Source organism: Labeo rohita, chromosome 9, assembly GCF_022985175.1.
Source record: "Labeo rohita strain BAU-BD-2019 chromosome 9, IGBB_LRoh.1.0, whole genome shotgun sequence".
NCBI classification, from domain to species: Eukaryota; Metazoa; Chordata; class Actinopteri; order Cypriniformes; family Cyprinidae; genus Labeo; species Labeo rohita.
In genome coordinates this window covers 9,496,803-9,513,596 of record NC_066877.1, presented here as the reverse complement: position 1 = coordinate 9,513,596, position 16,794 = coordinate 9,496,803, and the positions used below count along the sequence as shown (strand labels likewise).

Genomic DNA, 16,794 nt, shown 5'->3' with positions numbered 1-16,794 from the left:
AAGAAGACACAGACAGGAAATGAAGGTGTCACATAGAACCAGAGACCCAGATGATTATTGTGATCTCGCCTGTGTGTCAACCAAACAAAGCCCAAGATTATAAACCTTTAGGCAATGGCGTAGTAAAAGTGAGAATCAGGTACTGTGTTTTTAATTTAGCGCCTAATACAAAATGGTTTTAACTGATGACATTAAACTATTGATCACAAAAGTGCATCACTCAAAAGGCCATTGTATATGGCATCGTTCACCCAAAATAAAAAAAATAACCCTTGATTTACTCACTCTCAAGCCATTTTAGGTGTATATGACTTTCTTCTTTCAAACGAATACAACTGGAGTTATATTAAAAAATATCCTGGCTCTTCCAAGCGGTAGACTGTCTGTTGATATTTTGTAGTCCAACATAGTGCATCCATCCATCCATAAAAAGTGCACCACATGGCCCCAGGGGGTTAATAAAGGCCTTCAGAACTGAATCGATGTGTTTGTGTAAGAAAAATATCCATATTTATTGACGTTGAGTAGTATAGCGTAAGCTCCAATGAGAATATGCTAGTCTTGCTGTAAAGACTACCAAGTTTTGTTTACAGCAAAGGAAAACCAGTCTCCTCTTGGCTTATATTGAAATTCTCTGACATTTTTCTTTACAAATCCTCATTTTGTAATACTAATTTGTAACTGGTGTTTTGTTTTGCTCCTTCCACTGCGCTTCCACGCTCGTCACTTCTCACCAGAGCTTACGCTACGTCTACATCCTAAGTCATACGCTGAAATGTCACTCTCTCTTATGCACGACAGTTAGCGGAAACTAGAGATTATGGCTTATAAAGTTTTAAATACACATATTTTTCTTAGACAAACACATCGGTTCAGTTTAGAATGTCTTTATTAACCCCTGGAGCCATGTGGCGCACTTTTTATGATGATAGATGTACTTTATTTTGCTTAAAAATCTCAACAGCCATTCACTGCCATTATAAAGCTTGGAAGATATAGAACATTTGTCAACGCAGGCTCATTGGAAATACGTGCCTCTATATACATTTCTGCAAAACTGAAAAAAACATACCTATATGTACAAATCACTGCAGTTTCCAGTTGAAATGAACACTAGAGGCAGTAAAACTCAATTTTCACACAATTACATGCAGAATATTATATTATGACTTCAAAAAAAAATTTGAAAACTGATACTTCTGAACGTTGTTGTTGCATATACAGCTTCATATGCATGAGTTTCGTAATTCAGTAGGTTTACTCGGTAGCTCACGCGATACAGCATTGCACTTGAGTAATGAAGAGCTCCAGTACGAACCCTGTGAAAGTATGGCTCGACAAAATCTGTATAAGGAAGTTAAAACAACACGGCTGCATCAACAAATGTGTTTTTATATCACTTTTGCATTTGTTAACACTATCAGGTAGGATTTGGGTTGGGTTTGGTGGAGGGGATATTTCCAAAACAACAGAGCTTTAATCTTTAGCAACACTCCCTGGATATTTGAATTCGGAACAGCTGTAATATGTACCACAAGCAGCAGGGCTCGACAATAAGGAGTGCCCGATGGCCCGGGGCCAGTGTGAAAGATGCCCAATCGGGCCACTGCTGCGTCATCATTTGCACGTGTTTTAAGCCTTCTTCATTTAAAAGTTCAAGCGATAAAAGAGAGAGACGCCTCTCTGACGGACGGATAGCCTACAAAAGTATGTCAAAATTTTGACATGACAAGTAACATTGTAGCTTTAACAATGATTAATCTATAGTTAATTTATACAGTGGAGTACAGATGCACAGATCGATCTCTGTTCCGGGCTTGCACACAAACTTCAAGCACTCATTTTTCTAAATGTAATGCGCGTGGAAATATTACGAACTCTTTAAACATCCGTTCACAGAGGCCAGAGACGTTAAAGATGAACGCAAAGAGGAAAAAATCCTGTAGCAGGCAGAGCAAGATCAAGGCTCACAATGTGCAGAATATTGGAAATATTATCTAAATATTGAAACGGGGTTTATATGAATGTACCTCTGAGGGGAAATGACTGTTTTAAGAAATGTTCACATGGCGTTTTCTTTTCATTTGCCTCTGTATAATGCATTTAAAGTTGTGTTCATAAGCACGGTGCTACTTTGTTTACTGTGGTAACCAGGGAAATGCTGTGTCATTATTCCATAAGCGCCACCTGCTGGCAGAGATTGAATTTGCGTTCATTCAGTCCATCGAGAGGGGTATAACTGCAGCCTGGAGATGTCCAAATGGGAGTGGGAAGTCCAAAATGGGGTGGGCGCTCTAAAATAGGGTGTGGCTTCCTCCCTTTGAGAGACCGGGGCAGTAGAAAAATCCTTAGCGTTGAGCCCTGAGCAGCGTAATAAAAACACAGCAATACATGCCTGTACCAATGCAATAAAGACGTGCCATAGTCACATGTTGAATGTGTGTTTTAGTACCACTCTCTGGACATTTCACTTTGAAACTGCCATGAAACGTGCAGTAAGGTACGTAATTACGGTGTTGCAGAAATGTATATAGAGGCAAATATTTCCACTGAGCCTGGGTTGACATTTTTGATATACCTCGGATTGTATTCATCTGAAAGAAGAAAATCATATACATCTAGGATGGCTTGAGGATGAGTAATTCACGGGGTAACTTCCATTTTTGGGTAAACTATCTCTTCAAATATTGACAAAACAAAATTTTCAAAATAACTACGTTTTCTGGAAATGATCTTGCACTGTACTGAATCTTAATTTGTATAAAACTTAATCTTCACACTTTTTATTTTTGCCATATGTGTGTGTGTGTCTGAGTTTTTTTTTTTTTTACTACAAAAGTTCTTGGTGAATCATGATATTTTCAAGAAAATATTTGTATGTAGTTTTCACACACAAATTTGTGCATATGCACACTTAGTGAATGAGACCCACTGTTTCCATCTAAAAATGTTGCTAATGGTTTGGCTCACCATTTCCATTTCACATTCAGTTTCTCATCAAACGGTGCATCCAGCCATGCTGCTGTGAGGTTGCCAAGCTGCCTTGTTTTGTCCATACAAATATTTGTCACTCCTCCAAATATAGTGATTTCAGCCCTTTGATGTATAAACAATATCTGAGATTCTTCCATCATTATTTCAAGTCCTCCATGGTTTTGAAGGTGTTAGTTCAGTTTGTGACTTTACATTATATGTATTCTCAGCTTCTTTCTTCAATAATTGGCTCTCACACAATACGTCTTCTATGTTATGTTGCTTGGATAAGAAAGTGACAGCAAAGAACATGGAGTAGACTGAAATAAGAATGGCAGCACATTTCTGAGCTCAATCTCCCACTTGGATACTACTCTGTTAATACACCTTGAGACCTGGATAAATAAAATATAAAATAGAGAAATCCAGCTGCTACACAGTGGCAAGCAGTAATGCATGGGTGAATTTCACCCTTACCTGTTTCATGTAGGCATAACACATTGTCTCGGCAACACGTTTTCCTTCATCATAACAGGCCCGGGGACCAATAGGGTTCACATGACCCCAGTAGTCCTCATTCTGGGGGTGCACCTCTGGGTCTAATTGAAGACACAAACACACAAATATGATATAAGATACATAACCCTCTCGGGATTACATTTAAGACAAATATTAATATTTGTAACAACCATTTTCCATACAAAAGCAAAAATGGAAATGGTTTCAATGCATTTCCAAGGCCACAGAACTTTGAATAAATATATGATTTAAAAGACTGGCAATAAATCATAAAGATGTAAAAAGGTTAAAAACATGTGATCTAGGTCTAACGTTAAATCAAATCGACTGACAACTTTATGACTCGTTCGACATGCTGAAGATTCATTGACAAAATAAAGAAACAGCTACTTATATGCTAGATAGCATGAGTGCTTCTAGAGGACCTAAGACCTTTCTTTCTCTCTGCTTTCACTTTTAAAGATCACTACTGTCAGAATTACTGAGAGTATATCAGACTAATGCATGTGGTGATTGCTGCGAAACAGCCTATTAGATTAGACTGCTATACACCGCTGTTATTTCTGAGAAATCCATCCCCATTCATTGTATGTGTCTGAATAAGTGAGAGAACAAAATTCCAGTCACACATGAAATTGCAGTGTGTGAATTCCCAATGGACTTCAGAGGAGATAGCTGCACCACCCAGACAGGTCGAGAATATATACCATAGACAGAACAAATGAGAGGTAGCTGTAGAAGAGATTTAATTACTGTGAACTGTATGGATTACTCCTGAAATGAAAACCGTACAGCTGAAATCAAAATTATTCAACCCCCTTCACCTGCAGGACATTCTGCTGCCATGAATACATTTTTATGAAAACAATCAAATTCAAAATACTTTTGAGTGATCCTGAGAATGCTAAGATAAAAAAAAAAAAAAAAAAAAAAAAAAAAAAAAAAAAACATTTCAGTATAGGAACCAACTCTCACTGTTAAATAATTGCTTATTTGCATGCCTATTACTAACATATTGGCTGTTTATTAGTGCTTATAAAGCACATATTCTGCGTTATCATATTCTACATCCCTAATCCTACCTAATACAGAAAATTAATGACCTTACTAACTATTAATAATCAACAAATTATGAGTTTATTGAGGAAAAAGTCATAGTTAACAATTTGTTAATAACGAAAAATGGACCTTAAAATGAGGTGTGACCTCCAAGTGCTTTCAGGTTTCGGTCACCTCTACTGCAATCTTAGCCCATTCCTCACTTGGAAAAGCTTCCAGATCACTGATAATTGTTGACTGTCATGTTGCCAATGCTTTCTTCAAACCTTACCCAATATTTTTGATGGGACTGAACAGGTCACTTAATAATATTCTACGACCAATCACTGAACCACACTTCAGTAGATTTGGATATACATTTTGGGATGGTTGCACTGCTGGAAACTGTAGTGATCATAAAGCTTCAGTCTATGCACCAAAAGCATCACAAACTTAGACAGAATGGCCAGATACTAACATAAAAAAAAACACTCAAGTCTCTCATACAGACAAGACTTTCACTTATTGGAATGACTAGCAATTACCCCCATAAAAGACTGTACCACCTCCTGCTCATTTATCCTTCTTTCACCCACAAGTATTTGGCAGCAAACTAAGGGCTTTGATCAAACATTTTATTTCCTTGATGAATTTGCACTTTTTCTTCAATGCCCTTCAACACCATCAAAGTTTGGGGTGGTTGACTGGGTTTTTTCTAGGCTTGATTGTGTTTATGGGGCGCAGTCTATGGTGTTAATGCTTCGTTTAAAAAAAACAACACACAATTACTCATATAATTTACGTTTATTCTACACCACTCTGTCCCTTCTCTGATAAATGATCGGATGATTTCCGGGTTTTGTGAAGCCCCTCCTTCAGAAATACGCAATGGGCATAGATTGGTTAACTGGCTCAGTGTGCTGTGCTAAACCGCTAGAGCACGTTCATAAACTTTACGCCCCTCACATGCGCTCCGGTTGTATTGTAAACAACGCCGTCGTCAATATTGCTGAATGAGACCCAGAGAATATTAGTAAAGAAGGCACATAATATGAGGGTACAATCGCGGGTCCCTCTTGGCAGAAATCGTGAACCTGGGGCACCTAGACCGGACCGAAAGGGCAGTTTAGTCAGAGCTCAAAAGGGCAGGAGGGCTCGAGCGGGGGGTGTGTGAGAGAGAGAGACAGAGAGATACAGAGCGTGTAAGGAACAGAGGGGATGCGAGAAAGCAGATTAAGAACTGCTGCTTTACAACATTGATTTTAAAAACTGTGAATCGATTAAAATCTTTCGAAAACAGAATCGCAATTCATATATGAGTAGATTTCGTGAACCGTTAGTTTTGATGACATCGCAAGAACTCTTCCTCTTCTTGCCTCGCCCCCTTTGTTGCATGTTCCCGGGGGCGGGGTTTATGTAAATATCTGGGGCTACGTCTACATTAAACCGGATACATTTGAAGTTCTCTGTTTTAAAACGCTTTCTGTCCACACTAGTGTTTTCAAGCGTTTTCCAAATGTTTCTCATCCACACTGAAACGTAGGAAAGCGTTAAATTCGCCATACTGCGCATCATTCTCATTCACTGACGCGTCCATGTAGCGCGCTCTCATGTTTGATCTAAAAAGCAGCTGCCCTCACGTTCAGCTGCAAGTGTCAGTACAGAGAAAGTACATTTTCTGTCATCTTTTTAGGACTGTAATATGAAGAGTGTACAAATATATCTTTAGCAGCAGTGTGAAAGTGAATAACATAACAGCCACAATTACCGGTATAAACAGATATCTATTGGTACAATATGTGTCACATGACTGAACATGTGTTGTTTTCAAAAGCCTTCGTTTTCAGTCCACACTGCAATGCAAAAATTATGTTTTCAAAAAGCACAGTTTTCCTTGACCAAAAATGCTGTCTCAGTGTGGACGGAGGGCCAAAACAGAGAGAAAAAGATGCATTTTAACACAAAAACATATTAGTGTGGACAGGGCCTGGGTTTATGATGTCACCAACCCAGAAAGTCGCTCGTTGTAGTCCTTGCGAGCCGTTTTTGTAGGCAATAAACATGCCATAAATTTAAAAGACATTATCTCCATTTGCACTGAACTTTCAGCCTTGCAACTTTGCAGATATTGTTTATGCTTAAACAGCAACATTACACACTAACTAAAGTTAAAAAAGTGAAATCACAATCAACCACCTGTTTAAACCTATGAATGGACTGCTAGCTGTCTCCGGGTACTTTTAGTTTCTTGGAAATGGTCTTGTAGCCAAAGACTTTCTAATGTAATAAAACATTATTTTACATTACAAAACAGCTTGTTTTTCTGCTTGATATGGCAAATTGTTTTACTATGTTATTTTATTGTTTTATCGTAATTATGAACATGAACTGGTTTGTAGTGCAAACAGTTTTACTGTTTACTGCACATTGTTATGCTTCTTATTATTTCCCCATAGTGGCCAATGAACCGGAAGTCTTACCTACAGGCTTACTTCCGCATGGAAGAATAAAGTGGATGGGTCTTGTGAGAGCTCTTTTGACTTGCTACTCAATTTTAGCACATGCATGTGCTAAATTTATGAATGTGTAACAGCTCAAGCTCAGCTATTTCAGTTTAGTTAGACTTTCCAAAGGTTTAACCTATTTTGAACCCTACCATACAAATAAGTGACTTAAAAACCACATTGGCCAAAATAAATATTAAACAATTATGACATAGCTGTATTACAAAAAATTCCTATAACTCAAAAATATTACATTATATATTATATTGTGATACTGTGATACTTTCCAAAATGGTGCAAACGTGACTCAGAGGAGAAGAATTGTTGAATAAAGTCGTTGTTTTTGTTTTCTTTGCACACAAAAAATATTCTCGTAGCTTCAAAACATTACGGTTGAACCACTGATGTCAGATGGACTATTAAGTCAATGTTCTTGGTACCTTTCTGGACTTTAAACGTGGTAGAACCCTTACTGTTTATGGAGGGTCAGAAAGCTCTTGGATTGCATCAAAAACATCTTAATTTGTGTTCTGAAGATGAACGAAGGTCTTACGGGTTTGGAACAGCATGAGGATGAGATTAATGACAGAATTTTTATTTTGGGTGAACTATCCCTTTAACAATGAGTTAAAAAAAAATTCATCCAGACAGAGCTGAGACTGAATGCCCGTAATCAGGGAGAATAATATTTGGGCACAGTCCACCACTTTGGCAAAAACCTAGTGGTAGAAGTGCTGTGAGCCATAATCAAGCTGTTTAATGAACACCCTTAGACACAACCATACAACATAAAAACTGCAATAATCTAAAGTGAGACTGGGGAAAAATAATGTACTGGAAGCAAATCTGTTCAGATCAAATTAAAAGGTAATTGATATGGAGCAATTACAAGCAGTACTTATTGATACAGCCATTAATTACAATTATTTGTTTAAAAGTAAATTATTTTCCATTAGTAATCACCGTATCTGTAAGAAAGGTCTTTGAGAAAAAAGCTGATCAATAATATTAAAGTTTACATTGAAATTATATAATTCCCTCAATAATACTTATACAAGTATAGCACAGGGCTTACGCAAGTCCTTACGTTTGTTTATGTTTTCAAACATATTGTACTCTACAGTATAAAAAAAGTGTTTCTTGGATTTCGATGTTCTTGGCTTCTTACACAAAGTAGAAAGGCAGATTATGACGGCTGGAACAAAAGCTAGGGTGAAAGTAGGATTGATTTTTTTTAAGCACATTCAGAAAAACAATCCTTTAAAGCAACCATCATGAAGAATAGTAGCTCTTACGCAGTTTGAAGGCAATAAATGGCCCAACAGTTAAATTAATGGAACTTTCATTTTCTAGTGACAATAGTTTTTTCTTGCATGCAATGAATGCCATTTGCCTAGCTAAAAGATACTAAAGAGCGAGCAAATAAAAAAAAAAAAAATGAACCTGAAAAAAAACAAAACAAAAAAACAAACAAACAAACAACAAAACCTTGACACCACAAAACTTTAAACTGGGAAGCTTCATTACTCTCTTGATAGACAGAGATCTGTGTTCATTACCAAATCCAAATGAGCTGACTATTCAACCATCGAAATGAAAAAGATCAATTGTAGCTTCCTTGCAAAAAGAAATAAATGTAAAAAAAAAAAGTGTTAACCAGAAAAAGTGTTGTTGGGTTGTTTCAGGTGCCACAACCTTTCAGCAGTGTAATTGCTATTTACGTTTTGCAGATGAATTGTTAAATTCACTTTTCTTAAACTTGAAAATAAAACAAACAAAAAATAAATAAATAAAAAATTGTCTAGACAACCACTTAGCCCGAAGAGCTGATGTTGTCTCTTTTAGAAGGCATCGTCAGACTTCTCACAGTCATTTCTACAGGTTTTTACACGGCCATAATTTAATTTCCTTTTAGGTTACATTATTTGTGTGGTAAAAGCAGCCTCCACTGCATCACTTCAACCACTATGCTTCACAATTGGGATCAGGTTTTTTATAACCACATAAAATAGCCATAAAGTTAAACCTCTACCAAAATCTTTTCAGACACCAGACTCATGCACTCTCACACTGACATTGAAGCTCTCCTTTCCTCTTCCTTCTAGCTTTTGATCTCAACTCAAAATGTGGAACAGACATATAGCTAAAGCGCTAAGGCTACGCGACTACAGGTCTCTCATGTCTAAAACCATATGCACATGGTGTCTGAAATTTGAGTCACTGTTCTACAATGTGACTACTTCCACAACAGAATGAAGCACAGCAATTGATGTGTAAGTGCATTTCGGATAGATATTATATATAAATATTAATGCTTGTTTGTCTATACAAAGACATTTGTACACGTACCTCCATACACTTCTGATGTCGAGGCAAGGAGCAGCCGAGCTCCGACTCGCTTTGCCAATCCTGTGGACAGAGAGAGACGTGAGCAAATCAGTTGTTAAATTGTATCTAACCAGACAGAGACTGACTCATCAATCAATACGCGACTCCCATTGGGTGAGTCAGAAAAAACGAAACTAGACATCAATCACAAAAAGGCTGCAAGGAAAAAGCAAAGATATAACGATCAGTGCATCAGTCAAAGAAAAATAATGTGCAACAATCCACTAATTGAGGTGCTAAATTCTCATTATTTTCATTACTTTTTTTGACTGACTGGAAGTCACTCCATTACAACAGGACGTGCACAGGATGTACTATATAAATGATAAACGATTATCTGCACACTGATGCATTGAGATTTGATTTAGGCTTATGTTTTCCTGATGCACACACACACACACACACACATACATGCAGAACATTTTATAATGTCAGTTAATACATATATCACGGTTTAAAAATGAAATGTCACGAAAGTGGTGCTAAAATGTTTATGCTCTTCTACGTTTGAAAATAACGTACCGCCTACATTAAAACTAGCTGAAAGCGTGAGGAAAAACAAGTGTGAGATAAAAATGCATTTGCTGAAGCAACCATGATATTTTAACTTGTTTCTACAGGTCTTTGAGTTCATTTGCATGACTTGTGTTTCAAAGGACTTGTACTTGTACTTGTTTTTACTTTTACTCCTTACATTTTTACACAAATATCTGTACTTTCTACTTCTTACATTTTCAAACCAGGCTCATTACGTTAGTTTTAATCAGCATTTGGTGGATCACCATTCGATAACAAATCTCTAATAAATCATGGATTGGTTAGTCTTAACTGGCAACGCGATTCGGCTCGCGCACGCTCCGCGTCTCCACCAAGCGGTTTCTATCAGAGTAATCACTGCTCGAGAATGGAGTGGAAGTGCCCGGGGGGGATAAAGGAAAAACTACTGACCTGTTCAGAACTTCAAGCGCAGGTCAGTTTCATCTGTAAACAGACTGCTAAGAGTTTCTAGCAGTTTAATGCTTAACTAAGTAAACAAAAACAAAAACTACAGCAGTAGTACTATAAACAAAACTAAACTAAATTACTATCATCTTTTAAAATACTCGATGCTAAAGGACATCATTATTATCTACTGTAAAGTTACAGTAGCAATTTAACAAACAAATGTTATAAAACATCATTTTGTAATACGTTCAGAGGGAGCTAGGGCAGATAACACTAAAAACCAAAATTAAAACCAAAATCCACGGTTACTATAGGATGTGTGTTACAACACCCTTTTTACCTTGCCAAAATCAGCTCTGCAAAAATCATCCTGTTCTGGTCAAGGTTGCTTTAAATGTTAATGAGCTCTGCTTGCCCCACCCTTCTCTTCTCGTTGTGGAGTGACGAGCCTGTTTACTTTAGCCACTAAACTTGCTAACTAGCACATTATTAGGAAAGGTGCATTCCATTCACAAACAAATGTAATCCACTGCATCTTCAGCGGCTCAGATGTCAGGAGTAAATGACGACCACTATGGTCATTATTACATCCAGCAACACAACACCTCAATCACTCAATCGGAGATATTCTTGTCTAACTTGCTCTGGCATCGAAACAATGGAAGTTGGACTATTTCAACTGATCTTAGGACTGTGGGTGTGACGCAATAACAGGCATCTGAGAATGGTTCGATTTGAAAAAGGGGATATTATTTTTACAGATTAATTAAAAACCACTGCATGGATTTTTATCATTATAGGGTAGATTTGTACATACACTGCCAACACACATTAATGTTCAAACAATATGTAAAAGTGAACTTAACATCCGATGACCCCTTTAAGCCATTTTAAGATAAAACAACAACAACACCTGGTCATAATGTGATACTTCAAAATGAACTTAAATAAAATTGTTACTGCAATAATATAATAATGTAATAATATAAAGAATATAATGAGGTGGTTGCATAACATAACAGTAAATGGCTTATGTGAAAAGTGACAGGTACAAAAAAAAGTTGTGAAAAAAACACACACAAAGGGAGATGCAGAGAAATATCATGGAAAATGAAGAAACTGAAAAGGAAAATGGAAGTGAAGGCGCAATTCAAGAGAGAGCCTTTTTCTTATTGTGCATGGCCCCAGCCTTAAAGTTTTTAAACATTTGTTTAAATGTGATGGCCATACAAAAAAAATTAAAAATAGGGTTGTCCATGGTTTCAGAATTTGTTGTGGCAGTATAGGATGGCCTGGATGAGTGTGAAATTTCCCGGCCTGAAATTTTGTCCCAGTTCTCATGGTGGTTGTTTAGCCTTGATACATTCATTGGCTAACAAATTTTAAATGCAAGTTATTTCGTATTTATGTGTCAATATGATGTGAGGTCCAGCGTGGTAGTAGTAATGGGTACTTCTTACTTAAGTACATGTCTGAGCCCATACTTCTTTACTTTAACTAAAGTAAAAAAAAGTGTAGTCAATACTTCTACTTTTACCAGAGTATATTTAAACATGAGTATCTGTACTTCTACTTGAGTGAAGGATGTGTGTACTTTTGCCATCTCTGCATATAGGTACATAGTCAATTATTTTCACTAAGCCTGGGTTGCTTAAAATAAGTGCAACGTTGTCTTGACTATGTACTTTTAAACTGTAGCTGGTCGTTTTTTTTAATATGGCATGTCAAGTTTAAAATAAACACCCTGTCTCAAGGGCCTGCAATGTGTTTCTTTTCTACTTGCACCCATCCCAACAGCACTTTAATTGACAGCTGAAAGTAATTTCTAAATATTTAATTAAACACAAGAATTGTAATAAAATTCTGTGGAGCAGATTTTATGTGGACTTGGCAATAACCTGCAAAAGCAATTATATGTAATTGCAGACATGAGATGGCAAATAGATCATTTCATGTCAACAGAAATGATAAAAAAAAAAAAAAAAAAAAAAAAAAAAAAACCTCTCTATAAATATTATGGCTCACTCTCTATAAATATTATGGTCTTTAACTGCTGTACTTATAGAGAGTGGACATCTGATTGAAGACTGCAAATCAAGTGCAAGGCTGATGATTGTAAAGATGCTAACCTTTCCGAAACTGACAGGCAGACGATTAAATTGAACTAAACTTCTTTCTTTACTTTACCAATTCTATCAACAATGCCATAGTCTAAGTTACAGATCGGTGCCAGGTAAACAGTACTGGGAAGCCTTGTTAGTTTGCCAGTCAGTTTAAATATTTTTCATAATTACTGTTAAAGCTTTCTTCTCTAGTCTGAATTGATTCAGTTCAACCACAAACAGCAAAACAACATTGTTATTACAAACACCCAATTTTTTTAGACTTCAACAGTAATAGTAGAAGAGCATGTGACAACACAAAATCAAAATTTTAAAACTAAGGTAATGCATTATTCTGAGCAAATTTCTTCAGTGTTTTCAGGAAGCCAAATTTATACCAAGTGAATAAGACATTCTGTGCATATTTCTGTGATCTCTTCCTGGTTTTCCAGCCACAGCGTATGTAAGACGATAGAGACAGCAGCCAATGGAACTACTAACAGCTGCAAATATGGAGACTTTAGATTCTCATAGGGTGTGTTCACACTTGTAGTTCGGTTCGTTTGGTTCATTTGGTCCAGACAAAAACAGAAAATGATACATTTGGTCCTGGTCCACATAAACGTTCACACGGGCATTTTTGACAGAGAATCTTAACAGCCTAAAGGGATAGAGATACCTTCACAACCTGATTGGTCTGACTGAATGACGTATATTTTGTGACGGAACTCACCGAACACTTCAAACAAAAGGAAATGGTGCGTTTGACTTAGGGTGTGCTCACACTTGTAGCTCGGTTCGTTTAGTTCATTTGGTCCCGACCAAAAAGGAAAATGATACATTTGGTCCTCGTCTGCTTAGCGTTCACACTTGCATTTTTGACAGCAAACCTAAAGGCATAGAGATACGTTCACAACCTGATTGGTCGGGTTGAATGACGTATATTTTGTGACGGAAGTCAATGAACACTCCAAACAAAAGGAAAAGGTACATTTGACTTAAAGCGAATTTAAAGTCGGCTTTAAGTCGAATACACCTAATGCCATTTGCTGGACTAAGCTTGGTCATTTTGCGTATATATGATTTTATTAAACCACCTGCAAAATCACAAAGAGCTCATGAAAGGCACTTTACCTCCTTGTTGCTCCACGTCTTCTCTCAGCTCATTTTCTTTTGGATACACCGCTTGTTCCCTTCTCAAAAGCATGCCGTATAGCATCGCATCTTGTCATTATTTGTCTTAGAAGGCCTAGATTAACCCCCGGAGCCATGCAGAGTACTTTTTTATAATTGATGGATGCACTTAATTGGATTCAAAATTATACCAGCCATTCACTGTCATTACAAATCTTAGAAGAGCGAGGACATTTTTTAATATAACTCCGATTGTATATGTCTAAAAGAAGAAAATCATATACACCTAGAATGGCTCGAGGGTAAGTAAATCATGGGGTATATTTCATTTTTAGGTGAACTATCCCTTTAAATATGCTCCTCATAGAAAGTGATTGCATCTCTTCAGAAGATTTTTATTAAAAAACTCTGTTTCATATGGATTATGTATCATATGGATCATGAAGTTTCAATGGAGGGACTGAGGGAGGGACTTTTTGGTGATACTTACCTAACATGTTGAGAGTACCAATAGTATTAGTTTTCAGTGTCTTGATAGGGTTGTACATGTAGTTGGGTGGCGACGCAGGCGAGGCCAAATGATATATCTGGTCAACTGAGAAAAAAAACAACAAAAAAAAAACAAGAAAGTAAAAAGTGAGAGGGGAAATTTATTGAGCCTTTTTCCATTAAACACCAATCCTCTTGCTAGAGGACAGATTGGAGAGATGAAAATCAAACATACACTTCCATTTATACCGATATAAACACCATCCAACTGGACAATGATCACAGATACTGAATTAAGCCTGAAGCAAATCCAAAACAACGGCCTAAATAGATAGTAACCATCTGCCCATTCATATGCTCAACCAAATGAGCAGACTTGTTAATGCAAATGATTGTTTTGGGGGGTATTATAGCTAAAGACAGTTAGATGCAAGATCTTAATCATTCCCTGAATCTATATTTGGACACCAAAGTTGTTCAAATGTTGTGCTTGTCCAAGAAAAACTTCTGAGCACTTAAAATGATACTGGCATTTATCCACCAAACCAATACAATGGATATATGAAGTCTTACTGCAATTCAAACTGCATGGAAATACATCATTATTTTACACACACATACAAAGCAGAAAGGTCATGTTCGACTATTCACTATTCACTATTCTTCAATGCTCTATTTATATGTAGTCTGATGTGCACAAAGATGAATGTTAGTAATGGGAGGATATGACTCAGACAAACAGAGCATAGGTGAGTCAATCTAATGGATGCAGAACAAGTACAATAAACAGATGAGTTCTTTCACCCTGACCTAGATGCAGTGATAGGCAGGGATCAATTAAAGAGGGCTGAGGAAGAAGATGAGTAGCTGTAGAGTAGCTGACTAATGTTGAATAGGAATGAGAAATCAAAGTGCAGAGACATGCTGGTGCTTTGCTTTAGTTGGCATGGAAGAGCAGAGTAAGAATTCTTTAACGTCCACCCCAGGAGCCTTCGAACTTTTTCAGGCCAAGGGCTCATTGGTAGATGAAGCAGAGGCTCTGTTACATTTTTTTAAATATATTTGCATACTTTATTATGCTTTAAAATATAGTTTAGGCTTTAAAGCTTTAAATCATAAGCTATTAAAACAATCATAAATGATTTTTTATGAATTAAACTAATTTTTTATGTAAATTAAATAAAAAGCATAGCAGTTAAAAATTTGATTTGTGAATCTGGCCCCTGGTCTACCCAAATATAGCATTAGGTGAGGATAAGAGGCTACCCAAAATCAACATTCAGTTAGTCAGTCTCAGAATGCCCACAGAAGTATTATTATTATTAATAATAATAATAATAATAATAATAAATAATAAAAACTACAAAAGGTTTAACATACATTTGTTCCCTTTTTACTAGCTACAACATTTGAAGGTTTAAGTGCCTCAAGCAAAATATATGGATTCAAAGGGAAACACTGCAACTAATTCCTTCTCCAGAAGGACTCACTGTAGCAGTCTGGTACTTGTAAACCAATTTTTGACAAGCTGAGAAAATCCTGTTTATCCTGACTCACGGAAACAGCTAACAATGTATCAGACGGCCCGTTGGCATACTGTCAGAGGCTGAGACTAGATCCAAAGCGACTGCTGATGAGTGACTATTTACTAATGAACCTTTGTGTTACAGTAATTTGACTGGCTTTATTACGCAAAATCCAGTGTGACATCTATTTGTCATTTCCCACAAAACCTTGATAATTTATATTATTATTGAAGCCTCAATACAAATGTCATATCTAAGTCTTAAAAATAAAGAAAATAAAGGACACGAAAATAAACTTGCTCATTTTCTTAGTTTAAATGTCAACATCTGTGACAGATTTCACAGATGTTCAGTTAGCTAACATTTTTAACATTGCTATTATTAACATAACATTAACATTTTACTGTGTTACCATTCTGGTTGTATGTGTTGCCACGCAATACTAACCAAAAGAAAAATATCTGTCAGAAAACAAAAGCTCTTTAGCATACACCACCTTATAATATTTTTCCAGTTTAGAGGTCGTGCATGTAGCGGGCACGTTGAGCCAGCTTATGAAGTTGTATCACTGCCAGAAAAGTTCTGAAAAGCTGTAAGATTAACGGTTTGAGCATGTACAAGGTTAGAAACTCAGATGTAAGAACTCTGCCATCAAAAATTATTTATAACTATTTTGTTTTGGCAAATTAGTATCCAATTTGGATGTTTTTGAACAATCGTTTTATACTGAAGGCCTTTAAGTTTGGGTTTCGGGGTGGGAGTCAGGTGAATGTTTTTTTTTATATATATAAAAAAACCATACATTTTCTTACAAACTGCATTATATGATAACAAAATTGCCACCTTATAAAAAAAAAAGTCAGTTTTGATCATGAGATGGTTTTGGCCAATTTACTCCTTGATATTTTGTGTTAGTTGAAAATGACGGTGTAATGTTGTCAGATTGAACAAATGCTGTTAAAATGTTAAAAACTGTTAAAATGTCATCAGCAGGGTTTCTCAAAACTTTATGAAGGTAAAAGTTAAGACTTTTTCAAGTAAAGAAAATGTAAGTAATAAATGGAAGGGGACACAATATGTCAGTACGTTCTCTAAATGTAAATGTCTAATAATTAGCATAATTTTTTTCTGAGGCATTTTTTTACATTTTTGAGGGCAATTTTTATAATCACCTTA

General features: G+C 36.4%; 1 protein-coding gene across 1 annotated transcript in view; it reads right to left on the bottom strand.

Annotated features, from left to right (window-relative positions):
- Positions 1 to 16,794, bottom strand: part of uxs1 (UDP-glucuronate decarboxylase 1) — a 72,747-nt gene that overhangs the window by 23,894 nt on the left and 32,059 nt on the right. Inside the window, exons 7-9 of the mRNA XM_051118482.1 lie at positions 14,094 to 14,198; positions 9,384 to 9,443; positions 3,451 to 3,572 (exon numbers count right to left, since the gene is read on the bottom strand). Of these exons, the coding sequence (XP_050974439.1) occupies positions 3,451 to 3,572; positions 9,384 to 9,443; positions 14,094 to 14,198 (287 nt within the window). The remainder of the gene's footprint in view (positions 1 to 3,450; positions 3,573 to 9,383; positions 9,444 to 14,093; positions 14,199 to 16,794) is intronic.